Source organism: Myodes glareolus, chromosome 9, assembly GCF_982192425.1.
Source record: "Myodes glareolus chromosome 9, mMyoGla1.1, whole genome shotgun sequence".
NCBI lineage: Eukaryota > Metazoa > Chordata > Mammalia > Rodentia > Cricetidae > Myodes > Myodes glareolus.
Window position 1 is genome coordinate 1,187,894 of NC_142034.1, and position 16,684 is coordinate 1,204,577.

The 16,684-nt window shown below is 47.8% G+C and overlaps 1 protein-coding gene across 2 annotated transcripts in view; it reads left to right on the top strand.

Moving 5' to 3' along the window:
- Csnk1d (casein kinase 1 delta) overlaps positions 1-15,454 on the top strand; it is a 28,868-nt gene extending 13,414 nt beyond the window's left edge. Inside the window, exons 3-10 of one of the 2 annotated variants that reach the window (XM_087909639.1) lie at positions 3,501-3,649; positions 4,287-4,515; positions 4,943-5,113; positions 5,785-5,933; positions 7,978-8,149; positions 9,231-9,370; positions 12,220-12,282; positions 13,386-15,454. In XM_087909639.1, the coding sequence (XP_087765765.1) occupies positions 3,501-3,649; positions 4,287-4,515; positions 4,943-5,113; positions 5,785-5,933; positions 7,978-8,149; positions 9,231-9,370; positions 12,220-12,252 (1,043 nt within the window). In that variant the 3' untranslated portion in view covers positions 12,253-12,282; positions 13,386-15,454. The remainder of the gene's footprint in view (positions 1-3,500; positions 3,650-4,286; positions 4,516-4,942; positions 5,114-5,784; positions 5,934-7,977; positions 8,150-9,230; positions 9,371-12,219; positions 12,283-13,385) is intronic. The other variant, XM_087909638.1, reaches the window with a different exon arrangement.
- The last annotated feature ends 1,230 nt before the right edge of the window (positions 15,455-16,684 follow it).

Here is a 16,684-nt window from a genome sequence, read left to right on the forward strand (position 1 = left end):
ACGGGGAAAAGTGTTGTGTGTTGACCGGTTAGGCTGCGTGGCCCTTGAGCAGTGTGGCTGATGTACCAGTGACACTACGTAGGAGAGAACCAGCTTTGCCTTTCCCAGCAGGTATTAATGGCAAATATCTTCTTGGATAGGGATGGGAATTTGTGTCAGCTTTCCTTCTCATTGCTGGGATTTCATAGGATTTGAACCTGTTTAGGTCTTGTCCAAAGGCTTAGAGAAAGGATGACTAGAATTCAGAGAGGAGAAGGAAGGGCCAAGATTAACGACAGTGCTCTTGAGGAAGAGGGGCAGTTGCCTGGGAATGTCACTACTTGCCCTGGAGCTGTGGCGGTTAAAGCTGTGGTTCTGACACAGACAGGGCTGGTCTCAAGCTTTCTCAGTGGTCTTCCCAGTGAGGAGGCCCAGACTACTGGCAATGGCCATTTCCAGGACTTGGGCAAGAACGTGGAGCCTGTGGAACAAAAGAAAATACCCTTTGTCCTTCAATGACAAGACCTTGTTGATTGTTGGAAGATATCTGTTCGAACTGGTATTTCAAGACTGAACCATAGGGTGGAGTCAGGGATTGGCTGATTGGAATTAGCCAATGTTGACGGACCAAGGAAGTGGATAGAGAGGTCAGGGAGGGGGCGGTTGGAGAGGTTTCCAGGGCTCTTTCTGATCTGGGAGTGTGGAGAGGCAGGGTCATCTGCTCTTTCCTCCATTGCTGTTTGGGTCCATCAGGTTTTTACCCCAGTATCTGACTCCCAGTTTTATTTAGTGATAGGACAATATAAGTAATGGCTTCGTCTGGAGCCTAATGGTGAATGCCACATGTAATCAGACTTTTTTGGCTGCCAACCCCAAATAATAACAGAGACTTACTTATTATGAAAGTTTACCTTAGCTTAGACTTGTCCCACTAGTTCTAATAACTTAAGTAAACCTATTTTTATTAATCTACGTTCTGCCATGTAGCTGTACTGTATGTCTGACTTCTTAAGTGTCTTACTGGCATCTCTAGTGCCCCAGATTCATCCCAAGTTCCCCTCTCCTGCCTATTCTCTCCTGCCTATCTTTTAGCCATTTAGCTCTTTATCAAACCAGTTGCAGTGGCACATCTTCACACAGTGTAAACAAATATTCTGCAACAGTTGAGTCCACTGCTCCTGAATATAGCCGTGTTTCTCTCCAAAGAATATTGCAGCTAAGAAGTGCTGCTGATTGCTTTGTGTAGATATGGATCTCACTTGGTCATATCTTTGTGTAGATATGGATCTCACTCTTCAGGAAGGAGCTTTTATACAGGACTACTGGGGATGGAACATCATTTGTGTGGGCAGTTTGTTGTGCACTAATGTAGCTGTCTTCGTGATTCTTACACCTGACTTCTTTGAACTGGGTCTGGATTTGTTTTCAGATGTCTGACCACTTTAGCTGGGCCTGCTGCACAGTCTATACTAAGGCTCCTCTTTAGTTCTGCTCTTCTTCCGTAGTTTCTACTTCGTGGTTTTTCAATCTTAGACATTATAGTTTTCAACCTTTAGTATTAGGGGGTGTGTGCTGTGTGTGCATGCATCTTTAACTTTCTTAACATGGAATTCATTTACATTTATTGCATTTTTTTTTAACAGAGACTGTTTGTTCATTTCCTGGCTATCCATACAGAAATCACACAGAAACTTTATTACGACACTGCTTAGCCAATAGCTTAGGCTTCTTATTAACTAACTCTTACATCTTAAATTAACCCATTTCTGTTAATGTATATATATCACCACAAGGCTGTGGCCTACCAGCAGTGTCTTTCTCCTTTGGCAGCTACATGCTGTCTCCTTAATTCTGCCTACACTCTGTATATCTCTTCCAACCTGGCTATATTCTGCCCTGCCATAGGCCAGAGCAACTTTATTCATTAACCAATAAAAATAACACGTACACAAAAGGACATCATTTTTTCTTCTGCATTACTGAGCTTTGATCTCAGAGTCCGTCACATGCTAAGCAGGCACTCCACTGCTGTGCCACATCCTTATCACCTTTTGTTTTCTTTTTTTTTTAAATATTTATTTATTTATTATGTATATAATATTCTGTCTGTGTGTACACCTGCAGGCCAGAAGAGGGCCCCATAGTCTCAGTTAGGTCCCAAGTCTGTTAGTTTTATATTTAGTTATTTGTTGTATGGGTTCTCAAGTAAGATGTAAAATACTTTGAGATAATGAAACTTTTTTCCTCAGATGGTAGGATCTCCCTGCAAACATCTAAACTCACAATGAAGCTCCAATAAATGCTTCTTCACATGCAAGGGAGGAGAGGAGAGGCCTTGGGTTCATGACAGAGACCAGTGTCGTATGTATGAGATCAGTGAGTGTGTGCAGCTCCCTAGACCATGTGCTCTTGTAGGCAGAGGGGAGTACAGGCGTCTGGTAAAGCTTGCCTCTCTGCAGTGCTTGCTCTTTACCTGAGCAAAGCAGTCTTCATGAACAAGAGCCCTCAACTTTTTCTGAACATCTGTATCAGTCATACGTGTTTCTAGGTGGGAGATCTGGTCTTTGACCCGTTTTTCAAAGGTCTGCTTTAGTGTTGACTTCTGTTTTCAGATCTGGAGTCTTGAAGGCATCATTAAGTTCCTTCCCTCCTTTGGCATTCTAGATTGTTTAGTTTTGTAGTTGTTGTTTTCTTTTAGACAGGGTCTCATTGTGTAATCCACGGTGCAAACTGACCCTCTAGCTCCGTCACACAAGCACATTGCCTCACCCTGCTGGTTTCTTTATGTTGAGGTTGTCCTGTTCGTAGTCTTAAAAGTCTGTGTGTGAAGGTGTAAGTCACAGACAATCCCACACCAGTTTGGAATTATGATTAATAGAATGGTTATTTATTCAAAGGGGAAAAAACTTACAGATTACCGTCCCAGACAACAGCCCCTCCGCGTGAACAGGAAAGGAGTCTAGGAGCCGGAAGTGGAGCCTGAAGCCAGAGAGGGAGAGGAGGACAACCGCTGCTTTTTTTAAAGAGAGAGAGACCACGCCCCAATGGGCTGGTAATTCAGCGGCGATTGGCTGAAGGAGCGGAAGGAGCTCCCACAGCATGTGTGAATCTCTATGAAGTTTTCATTGTGTTTGCTTTTATCAATATTAGAAAAAAAAAGGAAACTCTCTTTTTCTCTCTTCTACAACCGGCAGTAGTCTGATTCTCATCGTTGGGTTCTAGTCTCACTGGTGCAGCTGACTTCCAGCTGGCTCTCTGGACCTGTCTACTCCCGTGATTTTCCTTTCCATGGATGTTGACTGATGTTATGAGATCGTCTCATTTGCTTCTACTGCTTGCTTGACTCTTAGCATAGTTTGCTCCGTGACATATGTTACTACTGTATGTGACTTAAGCACAAGTGAGCATATGTAAAGGAGACATTGCCAGGATCATCTGAACGCCTGTGTTGTGTTAAAAGAGGTAATCTGATGATCTGATGCAGTACCCGGGCTGAGGGCTGTGTCTGGTTTCTCTTCCAGTGGGCATCCCCACCATCAGATGGTGCGGGGCTGAGGGGGACTACAATGTCATGGTGATGGAGCTCCTGGGGCCGAGCCTGGAAGACCTCTTCAACTTCTGCTCAAGGAAGTTTAGTCTGAAAACTGTCCTGTTGCTTGCTGACCAAATGGTAAGCACCCTTTTTCCTGAACTGTACAGGCAGTATAGGTACTTGGCATATGCTTGCTGGCTTGATAGAATAAATTAGTAGTTATGATGGGCATGGTGGTACATGATTTAATCCCAGTACTCAAGAGTCAGAGACAGGCAGATCTTGGTGAGTTCCAGGCCCTGTCTCAAAAAAAAAAAGTTATTTGGTTACCAGTTCTCCATTATTACACCCATTTGTGCATAGAAAGGGGAATTTATTTAACCATGGCCTCAAGATTAGAGACCAGTTTTTAGCTTTCCAAGTGTGTCCATGTTGAATGGACTTCCCAGTTCTCTCAGGGAGCCCACATTTGACTGGTAGCAACTTTTGGATGATTTCCATGAAAACTTGGTTATAGCTCATGCAGAGTCCAGCTGATGCAGACCATTGTCTAGTGGTGTGCAGTCTCTTCAACCTGCTCTCTTTTCTACTTCATGGGAACCAAGGAAAAGAGATGTCTGGGCCGGTGTGCGGCAGTGGGGGTAGAGAGCTGAAGATACCTTGAGAGATGACCACCCTATCTGAAATCATTGTGATCTCTAGAAAGCAGAGACTGTGTACTTTTCTAGCATATGAACCACTGTGGGGCTCATCTCACCTTTTTCTCCGTTTCTAGATAAGTCGTATTGAGTACATTCATTCGAAGAATTTTATTCATCGAGATGTGAAGCCAGATAACTTCCTCATGGGGCTGGGAAAGAAAGGCAACCTAGTCTACATCATTGACTTTGGTCTGGCCAAGAAGTACCGGGATGCCCGCACCCACCAGCATATCCCCTATCGAGAGAACAAGAACCTCACGGGGACGGCACGCTATGCCTCCATCAACACACATCTTGGCATTGGTGAGCCCTGACACGGGTGGAACCCTTGACTTAGTGTACTTTTGACATGCCCGTCCTTAGTTTAGGGAAAATCCAACTTATTTAGCAGCCTGGGGTTATGAGCCAGTTTGGTGATTAGAGAAGTCTGGAGTCTGTCAACCAACCTCTATAGCAGACAAGCAGATTTGCACAACCACTGGGAGTCTTGATGTTGCCAGGTGCAGTGGGGTAGGCAAAAGCTGGCTTCTCCAGCAGTTCTCCACACCTGAAGTGTTAGGAGGTTTCTTTAATATCATGTAAGGGACAGCTTCTGGTGACATAATTCTGCAAGTATATTTTTACGTTATTCTTGAAGTTTTATTTCCATTTTCTTGTTTACCAGGTGTTGCTTTTATGCACACACACAGATAGACGTGCCATCCTTGACGTAGTTCCCTTTTCTTTCCAGAACAATCTCGAAGGGATGACTTGGAGTCTCTGGGGTACGTGCTGATGTACTTCAACCTGGGCTCTCTCCCCTGGCAGGGGCTGAAGGCCGCCACCAAGAGGCAGAAGTATGAGAGGATCAGTGAGAAGAAGATGTCCACGCCCATTGAAGTGCTGTGCAAGGGCTATCCTTGTGAGTCCCCTCCCGTCCTTACTGCGCGCCCCCCCCCCCACCCCCCCCCCCCAGTGTTAACAGACTCTGTGTCGGGTGCTCTGGCTGTGCTGTCAGAGGAGGTGTGTGAAAGGGGGCGCTTTCTCATATGGGAAGCTGGCAGCTGGACCTGAGCTCTTTAGTCTAAAAGGTGTTCTTTGAGGCCCAGGAGAGACTAAAATGAGCTTTGAGAGGTGACCTCCACGGGAAGGAAAGGAGGACAGTAGTGGGAGACCTAACTGCTCCTTAAATCGACCACCTTTACCCCTGTTCCACCTTTCAGAGCCATTTCCCAGGGAGGTTTCCTGTTTGGTGACATTGCTCCTGAAATGAAAATGCCCTCAATAACAAATTTTGCTTTCTAGTGTTGACCTTTGGGATGTGTAGAGGGTGCTAGATACAGAACCCAAGGCCTCACACATGCTAGCTGTGTGAGCTTTCTACCACTGAACTATATACCTCCGGTTTCTAGATGTTGGTTTTTTTTCAAGCAGTCTCCCAAGGCCTGATTTCTTAAATAATGTGACTAGTTTTCAAATTTCATCTTTGATATCTTTGGTATATGGCACTATAGAAGGTGAACTGGGTGAATGAATATCAGTCTGGGCCACCGTTGGTAGTTCCTTGCTAGCTTTGAGTTTCTTGTTTTTTAGCTGAATTTGCCACATACCTGAATTTCTGCCGTTCCTTACGTTTTGATGACAAACCTGACTACTCCTACCTGAGACAGCTCTTCAGAAATCTGTTCCATCGCCAGGGCTTCTCCTACGACTATGTGTTCGACTGGAACATGCTCAAATTTGTAAGTGGCATCACTAGAGCATTGGGCCTTAGGAGGCTGGGTTGGGTTTCTTTATGTAAAGCTATGCTGTCTGCAAGGCACAGTGGTAAGGCATAGAACTTGGGGCTTAGAGACCACTTTGCTTGTGGGTTCAGAGTACTGAGTGGGGGGGATGCTGAGTGAAGCAAAAACCTCTTTAGCATTTGGTGCTGGAGAGATTGTACAGTGGTTTAGAGAGCACTTGCTGCTTTTTCTACAGTTTTTAGGACCATCTAGAACTCCAGTTCCCCTTTATGCCCTCTTCTGACTGCTGTCGGTACTGCATGCACACGGTTCATTTACTTACATGCAGACACTAAATAAAAACCTGGCGTTTATGAATATGTATAATAAACCCAGTAAGCTGTGGTCTAAGTCTGCACAGGGTCAGCTGCTTATGGATTGGTAAGTCTTCCTTAGTTGTAAGGCCTGTCTGCTGTCCTTCCTTCTTATTTCCCTCCCCTCCCTTCCTTTCTTTTTTCCTTAATTTTTAGGGAGTAAAGCTACTTCTGAGAGGATATGTTTTTTAAGGTAGGTGTGTGTGTGTGTGTGTGTACATGTGCACCTGGATATATGTACATACATCGTGTGTTCCTGGTGCTCAGAAGAGGTGGACACATCCCCTGAAATGAGTTAGAAGCTAATGTAAGCTTCTATGTGGGTACTTGGTGCCAAACCCAGGTCCTCCTCAAGAGCAGCAACTGCTCTTAATCACTGAACCATTGCTCCAACACTGAGGATTTTATTTTTAAAGTTTGTTGATGCCTAGGCCAGTCTTGAACTACAGTTAAGCTGTCCTCTTGCTTTGTTTGGCTTTCCGAGTGCTGTGTGTGCTGCTGCCCCATCACTGTAGAACATTATTTTATTATGGTTTCCATCACCAGTTCTATGAGCTTTGTGGTTTCAGCTGCCTATAGTGGCATGGCATGATAGTCTGGACTGCTAGGAAGCCTGGTGGTCTCCTTAAACCCTGCCTCTCCCTGTCATCCAGCCCTCCTCCTCTGTCTCCAATCCAGTGTGCATCTCACAGGCCTCAGAAGAGCCTCTGGGGTACAGTACCTGGTATTCAGTCTGAATTTGATTCAGACATTTGCTGCCACAATTCAAACCTTTGTGAAACTTTTATGTCTATTTTCATTGAGAGTAATTAATTCCAGAACTTAGGAGGCTGGTTATTAGCTTGAGGCCAATCTTGGACTACAAAGCAAGACCCTGTCTCAAACAATCAAGAATTTTTTTGTAATTTGAACTAGAAATTGGAACCTTTATAGGTAATGTATCTAGTGAAAGAAGTAGCAAGAACTGCTTCTTTAGGGTGTATACCAAGAACTTTGCCCATTGCCCTGTCCCAACTCATGGGGAGTGCTGTGAACTAGAACTACCTGCCTGGACCTAGCACTGTTTATATCTGTGTAGACCAGCCAGGGCCAGAAGGAGACTTGTCCTATGAGGTGAGCTGGCTCAGGAGAGGCCTGGTCCTGCTGGGGCGGGGGTTCATGACACCGGTAGTTTCATGAAGTTGCCTAAGCTTGCAGACTCCTGCTGACAGTGATTAAAATGACTTGGACTCTGATTTCTGATCCAGCAGAAACCTGACTCCCGTTCTCACTGTTGACCTGTGCATAGAAGGACTGGCGCTGGTATGGCACAGCATTGTCACGGTGTCTGGACTCTGCTTAGGCCCTCCCTTCTGACTCAGTGCTTGCTTAGGCCTCTACTTTGCTCTCCTTCCTGTCTCAGGCAGTCTCTTTTTCCTTCCCTAATATGCCAGCATACCAACATTGATAGGTAGGGATTAAGATGACAGGTTGTACTTGTGACTTCCAATATGGTGGGGTGTGAAAAGAGACTGACCTTTGGATATTCTGCAGGCATCATCTTTGGAGAAATGTTCTTTCTGATTTGCTATTGGTGTGGGTGGTTTCAAGGGGCAGAACCAGTCAAAAGCCTTGGGGGATTTTGCTTTTTTATTTATTTTTTAAACCGAGGCCACTTCCTCCCATTTATCCTGATCTTTCCACCGCAGGGTGCCAGCCGAGCTGCAGACGATGCTGAGCGGGAACGCCGGGACCGAGAGGAGCGATTAAGACACTCCCGGAATCCAGCCACCCGTGGCCTCCCTTCTACAGCTTCCGGCCGTCTGCGGGGAACCCAGGAAGTGGCTCCCCCAACGCCCCTTACCCCTACCTCACACACGGGTGAGCACACCTCTTAGCCATGCTCTACCAGGATGGGGCCTCTGCTTTATGTTTGATGACTTGGCTGGCCTCACAAGGATTTGGGGCCAGTCAGTTGAGGGTTGTGTCTCCATTTCAGTCAGTCCTCATTCTGAAGTGTAGATAAGACTGGGTCACAACCTATGATGTCACCTTAGAAATGGCACAGTGATGGTGACACACACCTTTAACCCCAGAACTTAGGAAGCAGAGGCAAGGTGACTGTCTGTGAATTTAAAGCCAGTTTAGTCTATATAGCGAGATCTTCTCTCAAAGAAAAGAAAGAAATCTCCCTCTCACAAGATTTGGTACCCTGTCTGCAACTCTAGTTCCAGGGGAGCGAGCATCATCTTCCCATCTCCTTGGGCACTGCAAGCACATGGTACACAGACATGGATAGGCAAAACACACACACACATATGAGTTTTTAAAAACTTTGCTGTGCTGGGTATAGCGGTACACACCTTTAATCCCAGACCTTGGGAGGCAGAGGCAGTCAGATCTCTGAGTTTGAGGCCAGTGTGGTCTACAAAGTGAGTTCCAGTACAGCCAGGACTGTTAACACAGAAAAACCCTGTCTCAAGAAATTTTTATTTTGCTTTCATAAGACAGATTGTCTCAGATCCTTAGCTACTCAAATCTGACATGTATTGCTAAGGTCTTTGAATTCATTCCCACTACCAGCAGGAATCTTGGGGTTGCTGAGCGTTTGAGTTGGTTGTATGTGTAGCCCTGAGCCAGTTAGTTGATAAGTTCAGGTTCTGCTTTGAAAACGTCAACCTAGAGCCTTAACTGGAGCCTTTACTTATTAGATTGTATGTGTGTGAATGTTTTGCCTGAGTGTGTGTATATGCACTGCATGTGTACCTAGTGCCTATGAAGGGAGAAGAAGGTGTCAGATCTCCTGGATGATTGTGAGCTGCCGCGTGGGTGCTGGAAACCAGCTGGGTCCTCTGTAAGAACAAGTGCTCTTGACCACTGAGCCATCTCTCCAGCTTCAACTAGTGAGATGTTAAGGAGCCAAGGGTACTCAGTAATTGTGGCTTCTCTTCCTCTCTTCCAGCCAACACCTCTCCTAGGCCTGTCTCTGGCATGGAACGAGAACGGAAAGTGAGCATGCGGCTGCACCGTGGGGCACCAGTCAACGTTTCCTCGTCTGATCTCACGGGCCGACAAGATACCTCTCGCATGTCCACCTCACAGGTATGCATGTAGAGCTCACTGTGGCCTGGTTGCGCCAGACCCCAGGGTGGGGGTGCGTGTCCTTGTCACTGTGTACAGGCACTGGCTCTCTCCCTTACCTTGCCTTAAAGACCGACTTTACAGTTCACAGTCAGGAGTGGGTGGCACTTGTGAAGAGTGTGCTTCCTTCCTTCTCCTGTCTTCCTCATTTTGGGGGGTGTTCAACCAGCTAGGCTTCTTGGTTGGAGCCTGTGACTGGCTGGATTTCTAAAGGGTTTATTTCCTGGTTAGGACTATAATGGGCTGTGAACTATGTGTAAAGCTTTTTCACTTCTGCTGCTGGATTTCGAAGGGACATCCCTATTCCTACCCCGCTGCCTTCCCCACCTGGGGAGGCGCCATATGCCTGCTTGCTCATACCTCTTGTTGGGGAGAGGTCTGTTGTAGGCACACCCAGCTGTTTTACAACTCCACTTGTGTTTGCTAGCAAGGATTTCCTTAGCAAGAAACCAGGAAAGGCGGTGGCTGCATAAAGAAGGGTCCCTGGGGGGAATCCTTGGAGGTGCCAGACTTTAAGGTGTCATCTTCTGTCGACCTGTCTGTCCCTAATAAGGGAGGTGCTCAGGGAAGGCAGTGTAGTTTGGACTAGTGTCCAGGCCCTTCCTCATAGCTACTTCCTCATCCGCATCCAGGTTCTCCTCTATGTGCTCTTGCTTCTGTTTTTGCATTCAAAACTGCTTTATTCAACAATAACTTCGGTCTACATTAGGCTTCTTTTTCTGAAGTAAGCTTTAGAGTTCCCTCTTACAGGGGGTAGGGCCAAGGTTGTGTTCGAGGAGGCTCTTACCAGCCAGTGCCACTCTTCCCCAAGAGCTCATTTTTAACCCCTCTCTGGCTTACAGCAGGGCCTAGTATGGTGTTTGAATGGGTAAGGACTAAATGTGTGTTGAGTCAGTACAAGACCCCTGGGGCTTCCTAGTCTGATGGAAATCAAGACTGTTGAGACATGTTCCTGTGTGAGATGACTGGTTTTGTTTGTGTGATAACTTTCTCCTGAAGAAACAACAGATGTGGGGAGTTTGACAAGTGTTAACTTAAGTTGTGGGCTTTGAGGTTTGACATCGTGAGTAGATTGAGTCCCTCGGTGTGTACACTCTGAGCTCAGCTCCCTCATGGAAGACTTGATGGTTTTGGGTTTTTAGGAGGGGGAGGAGGGGATGCATTTCTACATAAAACATTGTGTTGACGTTAGGAAGTGGCCCGTGCCTATTTCCTTTACAACCCGTGATGTGGTGGACCCTGGCTGGGTTTGGACATTTTCATGCCAGGAGCTGGGCAGGGAAGGCAAAGCGGTCTTTTTTTGTTTTGTGTTTGATTTAGTTCAATATAAAAACACAGCATCTGGTCGTTTGGGATCCAGGAGGGAAATGAAAGAGTCAGGAAATTCTGTGGCTACCAGGAAGACATGGGGTACAGCACAGCTTTTTCTTGCCAAAGCTGTGGCTGCATTGGCCTTAAGGTGACAGAGAATAGCATTTTTCTCCACATGGTGATTTGGGCCTTAGAGTCAGTCTCTGGTTGCTTGGTCTCTCATGTTTCTGCATGGAAAACTATTACAGGCTTAAACATGGTTCGGAGGCTCCCTTCCTAGAGTTCTTTAGTTTTTCCTTGGGCTACCTAGGAGGTTTCCTAGAGACTGCCTGTGTTCTGGTCGTCTGTCTCCACAGCTGCACCTTTGGAGGTGTTGTGCTCCTTAAGAGCCTCCCTTCATTGCATAATAAGTACCACCAGCATCAGTGCGCTTGCCCTTTGTATGATGTCCTTCCCTCTCCGTTCTTGCTAGGCCCTCAGCCAAGCATCTGCTCTGGAGGTTTGCAAATTAAAGACTAGTAGGATCCTCCAAGCTTGGCAGGCCAATAGTAACTTCTCCCTAGAGAGTTGGGGTTCAGGTAGCATAGTGAGCTGGAGAACACCGTGCATAGGCACCAGCCCTTGAGCAAGAGCACATAGGCTTTAGCTGAGCTTCCTTTGTCTACAGCTGCTGGTTTTCTCAGAACTGGTGCATCCTGTGAGGTATAATGTGATACCCACAAGTCCTTCCACCCAGTTAAAGCCCATCTTAGAGGCATCCGCTGCCCTTGTTTACCTCTTCTGATGATAAGGCCTGGTGCAGGTCGCTGAGGCGGCCTGTTTTCTGCAGGACCTCAGCTTCACTCAGGCTTCTTCCTCAGCATCTTCCCTTCCCTGAGAGCACTTGAATTAGGCGTGTCTTCTGGGGAGACCACATTTCTTAGTATCTGTGCATTCGCTCTCATTAGCCAAAATAACATAGGCTTTGCAGGGCATCTGATCTTTGGATCTCTATTTGTTTTTCCTTTGTTGAAAAGAAAGGTTTCCGGCCAGCACAGTTCAAAACATGTTACTGCTTTTGATACCTCACTTAATCCATGCCTGCATTAAAATAAGATCATTCTGGTGCTCTCATTAGTAGAGAGTTTGTCTCGTGGGTGTATCCTGGGAGGTGCTATCCCTTCCACCTACTGAATAGAGCTATAGAACCGGTTTGTAGAGCTTCCTCTGTCCCGCCGTCCGCTAGAGCATGTTTCTCCAGAGCATGAAAGTAGAAGGGTTCTGCTGGAACAGCAGTGGCCACTTTTATCAAGGGTCGTGAGAGACTGATGAGTTTGTGCCCTATGAGAAGAGACTTGCCATTAGCTGGAGTCCGGAAAGTGTCTCTTGATGTCTTGACCTGGTGAAAGCAAGGGGCACATCAAGACTCAGGCTCAACACAGGCAGCCAGGGGACCAGGATCTCATGTACTGGTCTGGCCAGCATGACACTTACCAACAGCTGTCTTTTCCCCACCTCAGAATAGCATTCCTTTCGAACACCACGGCAAGTAGCTGCTCGTCTCCATCGGAAGGCAGCACTGGGTGAGTGTGCTCATGGTGGGCTCTGCAGGTAGCAGGTGCCAGGCAAGGTGGGAGCCACTCCCCACCCGTCGTCTGGGCTCGCTGGTGGGCTGGGCTTGCATGCCACGTGCTGGAGGTAGAGTGAGACTTCTTCTGCTTGGTTTTCTTCACGTGTGGGCTATGGAGTAGCTGTGGTGAGCTGCCCAGTCTGGGGGGTTAGTGGCATTCTTAGCATCTCTGGACCAAGTGACCTTAGGGAACCATCCTGCTGTGCCTTTGTCCTCTGCCTCCCTGTGATTGCATTTGGTATGCTGGAACTGCCCTCAGGCCTGGCTGGCTCTGGGCAGATGTGCTGGCACATGTGTCTGTTGTATTCGGCTGAGTGGTGCCACGCTTGGTGTTGGGCTTTCTTGAGCTCTTGCTACATGCAGACTCTCAGTGGTCTGCTGTGCCCATCCTGGCTTTTTTAGTCATTCCTCTTCCTCTCTCTCATTTATCTCTGTCCTCATTTTATGTTTCTTTCCAAACTTGGTACCTGCCCGGCCATCTTGTCCATGCAGCTGTTGTCTGTATTAATCCAGCCACAACCACCTGCTACCCTGCCGTCAGTGCATGGCTGGGTGTCCACGCTGAGCTCCTTTCTTGTTGGCCACATGGCTCTTGGTGGTTCCTTCCATCAGAGGCTTGAGCTTTGGTGGGGTTGTGCTGCTGGGAGATCTGCTCTGTTTAACCACATATGTGCATTCTTGGAAATGTGTTGATAAGAATTGCTTTCCTATCTTCCCTAAGGGATATGCCTGTTTCAGAGCTCCGAGTTCTTTCCAGGAAGGGAGGCTAGGAGCAAGTGTCACTGCTCCACTGGAATCTACAGGAGCACAGCTCTGCAGTCTCCTTGCTTGCATGCCTCCTCTTCCCCATCTTCCTGTCCTGTGTTCTGCTCAACACCTGCCCTGGCTACAGAGGCCTTTCTGTGCAGCCAGAGGTGAAGGTGTTTAGATTGAAGTCAGATGGCAGTATGTCCCTTCCCTCCCAGGCTCTACTGTGTTATGTGCGCCCAAATGCCTGGCTGGCCTGTTGTTCCTCTGGCCTCATGCTGACCTTGTCCTGTGCTTTGGCTCCGACAGATTCCCGGTCGGGTGGCTTCCAGTGGTCTTCAGTCTGTCGTGCACCGATGAGAACTCTCCTTTTTGCTGTGAAGGGCAGACAATGCATGGCTGATCTACTCTGTTACCAATGGCTTTACTAGTGACACGCCCCCCGGTCTAAACCCGAAATGTTAACGCCGGGAGCTCTCCAGGCCACTCACCCAGCGACGCTCATGGGGAATCAAACACAAACTAAATGGACAGGTTCCAAGAGCTGCCATCGCCAGGGGCTGCCACCGCCAGGGGCTGCCACCACGGCCCCATGGGAGCTCAGTTATCATGGGGCTGGAATGAAGAGCAGAGGCTGGGAGACCATTGCAGAGAGAACCCGACTCCCTGTGAAGAGCCTCTCCGCTCCCACCAGTGGTGGAGGACCTGCACTCCCTGACGATCCCACCACAGCTACCAGTCTTCTACTTGGTTAAGACAGTTTTGTATCATTTTGCTAAAAATTACTGGCTTAAATCTGTGTAAAGAAATCTGTCTTTTTATTGTTTCTTTCTTGTCTGTTTTTGCGGTCTTAAACAACAACAACAAAAAAGATGTTGACCTTAAAGAATCCTAAGACATGCTGGCTTGGAGCTTCTGTGTAAAATGGAGGCAGGCAAGAGAGGGGCACATGTGAGTGTCAAGGATGTGTGTTTTGTTTGTTTTGTTTTCTCGTGTTGTGCTGTTCACTTTAGGAAGGAAATACTCATCAGTTGTGTGTGTGTGTGTGTGTCTTGTGGACTCCCATCAGCTTCGTTTGGGCATCTTGCTTACCCTTCCCCACTGTAAGCTGATCCGCCTGCAGTCATCAGAACAGGGAGAGTGCAGCAGCCGTGGAGCGAGGGTGCAGAGGCGTACGCTCAGCAGAGCACTGTGGCATGACAGTCTTCCCAAAGGAAGCGAGAAGGAAGTCAAAACTGAAGAACTCGCGTGGAGAGACCTTGAGATCCATATAGGCTGCTGGAGAGTTCCAAGATTCAAAGCTGAGCTTGTGTTTCTGGTTTCTGGGGAGAGGATTGCTGTTTTGGTAGTGCTGGTTGCCTCTATGCCTCTGAACTTGGGAAGCTGCTGAACAGACCGAGTACTCTCCTGCAGATGCCACCTAGGTCTGTCGTCACCTCTCTGCTCAGAGCCCAGGATTTGCCCAGAAGGACCAGTGGCCAAAGGGAATCAACCCCGAAGTGCCAACCTGAATCTAGACCCTTCACCTCCAGAAAGGTGTGGTGCCACGCACACGCTTCGTGATCTTGGGCTGGGCTGCTCTGCCGCTGGCGGTCAGGATGCCAACATGTTCGTCCCCACCATGTGCACCGAATATGAAGAGACAGCAGGCCCTGAGCTCCCCATCTGAGGAATGGGATGCAGTACATGTGTCTGGGTGTCAGCCTGTGGAGAGTGTTGTGCTGGCTACCTGGTTCCCTGTTTAGGTTTGGGCTCTAGCGGTGCCACCGTGGCTTCTTCCCAGAGTTCCCTGGTACTGAGCACTGGTCTGAGATGAGGGAACACAACTGCTGGTGTGCGATAGCCTCCCAGAATGCGGCTGTTAGTTGTGCCAGCCAGCCATCTGAGCCTGTGGGTGCTTCCTTGTGAGTCCTGAGCTGGTTACTCTGCGAGCATTTTAGGGTGCAGGGACTTGACTGGGTGGGAGACTGTGTCTGGGAGTGCAGGGGGAGGTTGGGGGGGTTGGGCAAGTTTGAGATTTTTGTTGCAAATCCTTTACTAGAGTTGGGCCTCCTCTCTCCAGTGGCAGGTCTGCCTGGCAAGTGTTCTTTGTAGATACCTGTGGTGTCGAAGGGGTATCGGGGTGGCCTTGAGACTGATCCAGGTTCAGCCAAGCCCTGTTGGGTTGTGCTGAGATTAGGCCTATTGAAAGTCCTCCAGGGGGTGGCTCTGACGGTTCTTGCCTAATATTTAATCCCATCATCACTCGCAGGAAGCGTAGTTAGAATGTGTGTATCAACCTGTGTCTTGGTGACCAGTCTCTGAGCTGTGCGTTTGTACTACCACTGTATTTGTGTACTTTAACAATTGTGTAAATAATAAATTCATAATGACTTCTACCTTTCTTCCCTTCCCTTTGTGTGCTTTTTCTTTGAGCAACTGAGAGTTTTCAGAATGTGTAAGTTAACTTGGTGTGGGTGGCAGCTGAGATTAAGGCGGTCTCTTTCTGTAATCCAGGCTGTCCTGGAACAGTCCTGCCTCAACCTTCTATTGGTGTTGAAGACCCAGGAAAGCTAGCTCGTCCAGAGTGATGTCCTTGTCCTTTCTCAGCCTGTGGGGATTGGAAAGCAAGTTGGAGTAGGTGTCAAAAAGATGGCTCCCACTTGGACTCCGGTGTGCACGGGTGGATATTCTTAATGAGTTTATTTAGGGATACTGTGACAGTTCTGTGAGCCCTTCTCCACTCACTTACCCTACATAGCCCTCTGAGTTGGTGCCCCTTTTGAGGGGCAGGGAAAGGCTACTGTAACTAGGTCTGTTCCTGCTGTGTAGACCTATCCTCTTGGGAATTCTTATCTGTGTCCTACTTAGAGGCTCAGTTTTAACAGTCAAGTGCTACCTGGTTTTGTGGCCAAAACCCACTTGGTATTTCTCTGTATGTGACAGGTGTGGACATGCAGCCTTTCTGTACGAACCTTAAGCATCCCAAATTGGCTTCTGGCCTGCTTGGTGGATTCTAGAAGGACTGTTCGATTCTGTTCCATATTAGCTAGGACAGTAGTTCTCAACCTGTGGGTCACGACCCCACTGCCAGCCCTCTCTCTCCAAAAGTACATAACAGTGGCAAAATTAGTTATGAAGTAGCTGGGACATAGGAGCTATATTAAAGGGTTGTGGCATTAAGAGCCACTGAAATGGGAGATTAAGTATTAGAGCTGGCTCCACCCAGTGCTCCCTCCTGTTGCAGCCTGGCATGGGTCCCCATGAACAATTCACTGTTAGATACTTCTAACCTCTCCTGGAAAGGTCTTGTGCTAGAAGTGAAGTCTGGCTAGACTGCACATTCAGGAGGCCATTGTCTGCACTGGAAATTGGGGTCCCACAAACATCTCCATCTGAGCAGCTGCATTTCAGAAACCCAACCTAGATTCATCAGATGGCGCAGGGTCAGTCGCCACTGGCCACAAGGCTCCTACTCTCATTCACACCCTTACCTCTATTCTCTGTCAGGAGTAGGGTATGGGATTGAGGAGACAGACCCAGTTAGGTTGGCAGCAATGGCCCATGAGCCTAGCTCCTTTGCCACAGGCTCTGAGTTGGGGATGATGAGATATCCGTTTCCCTTACTG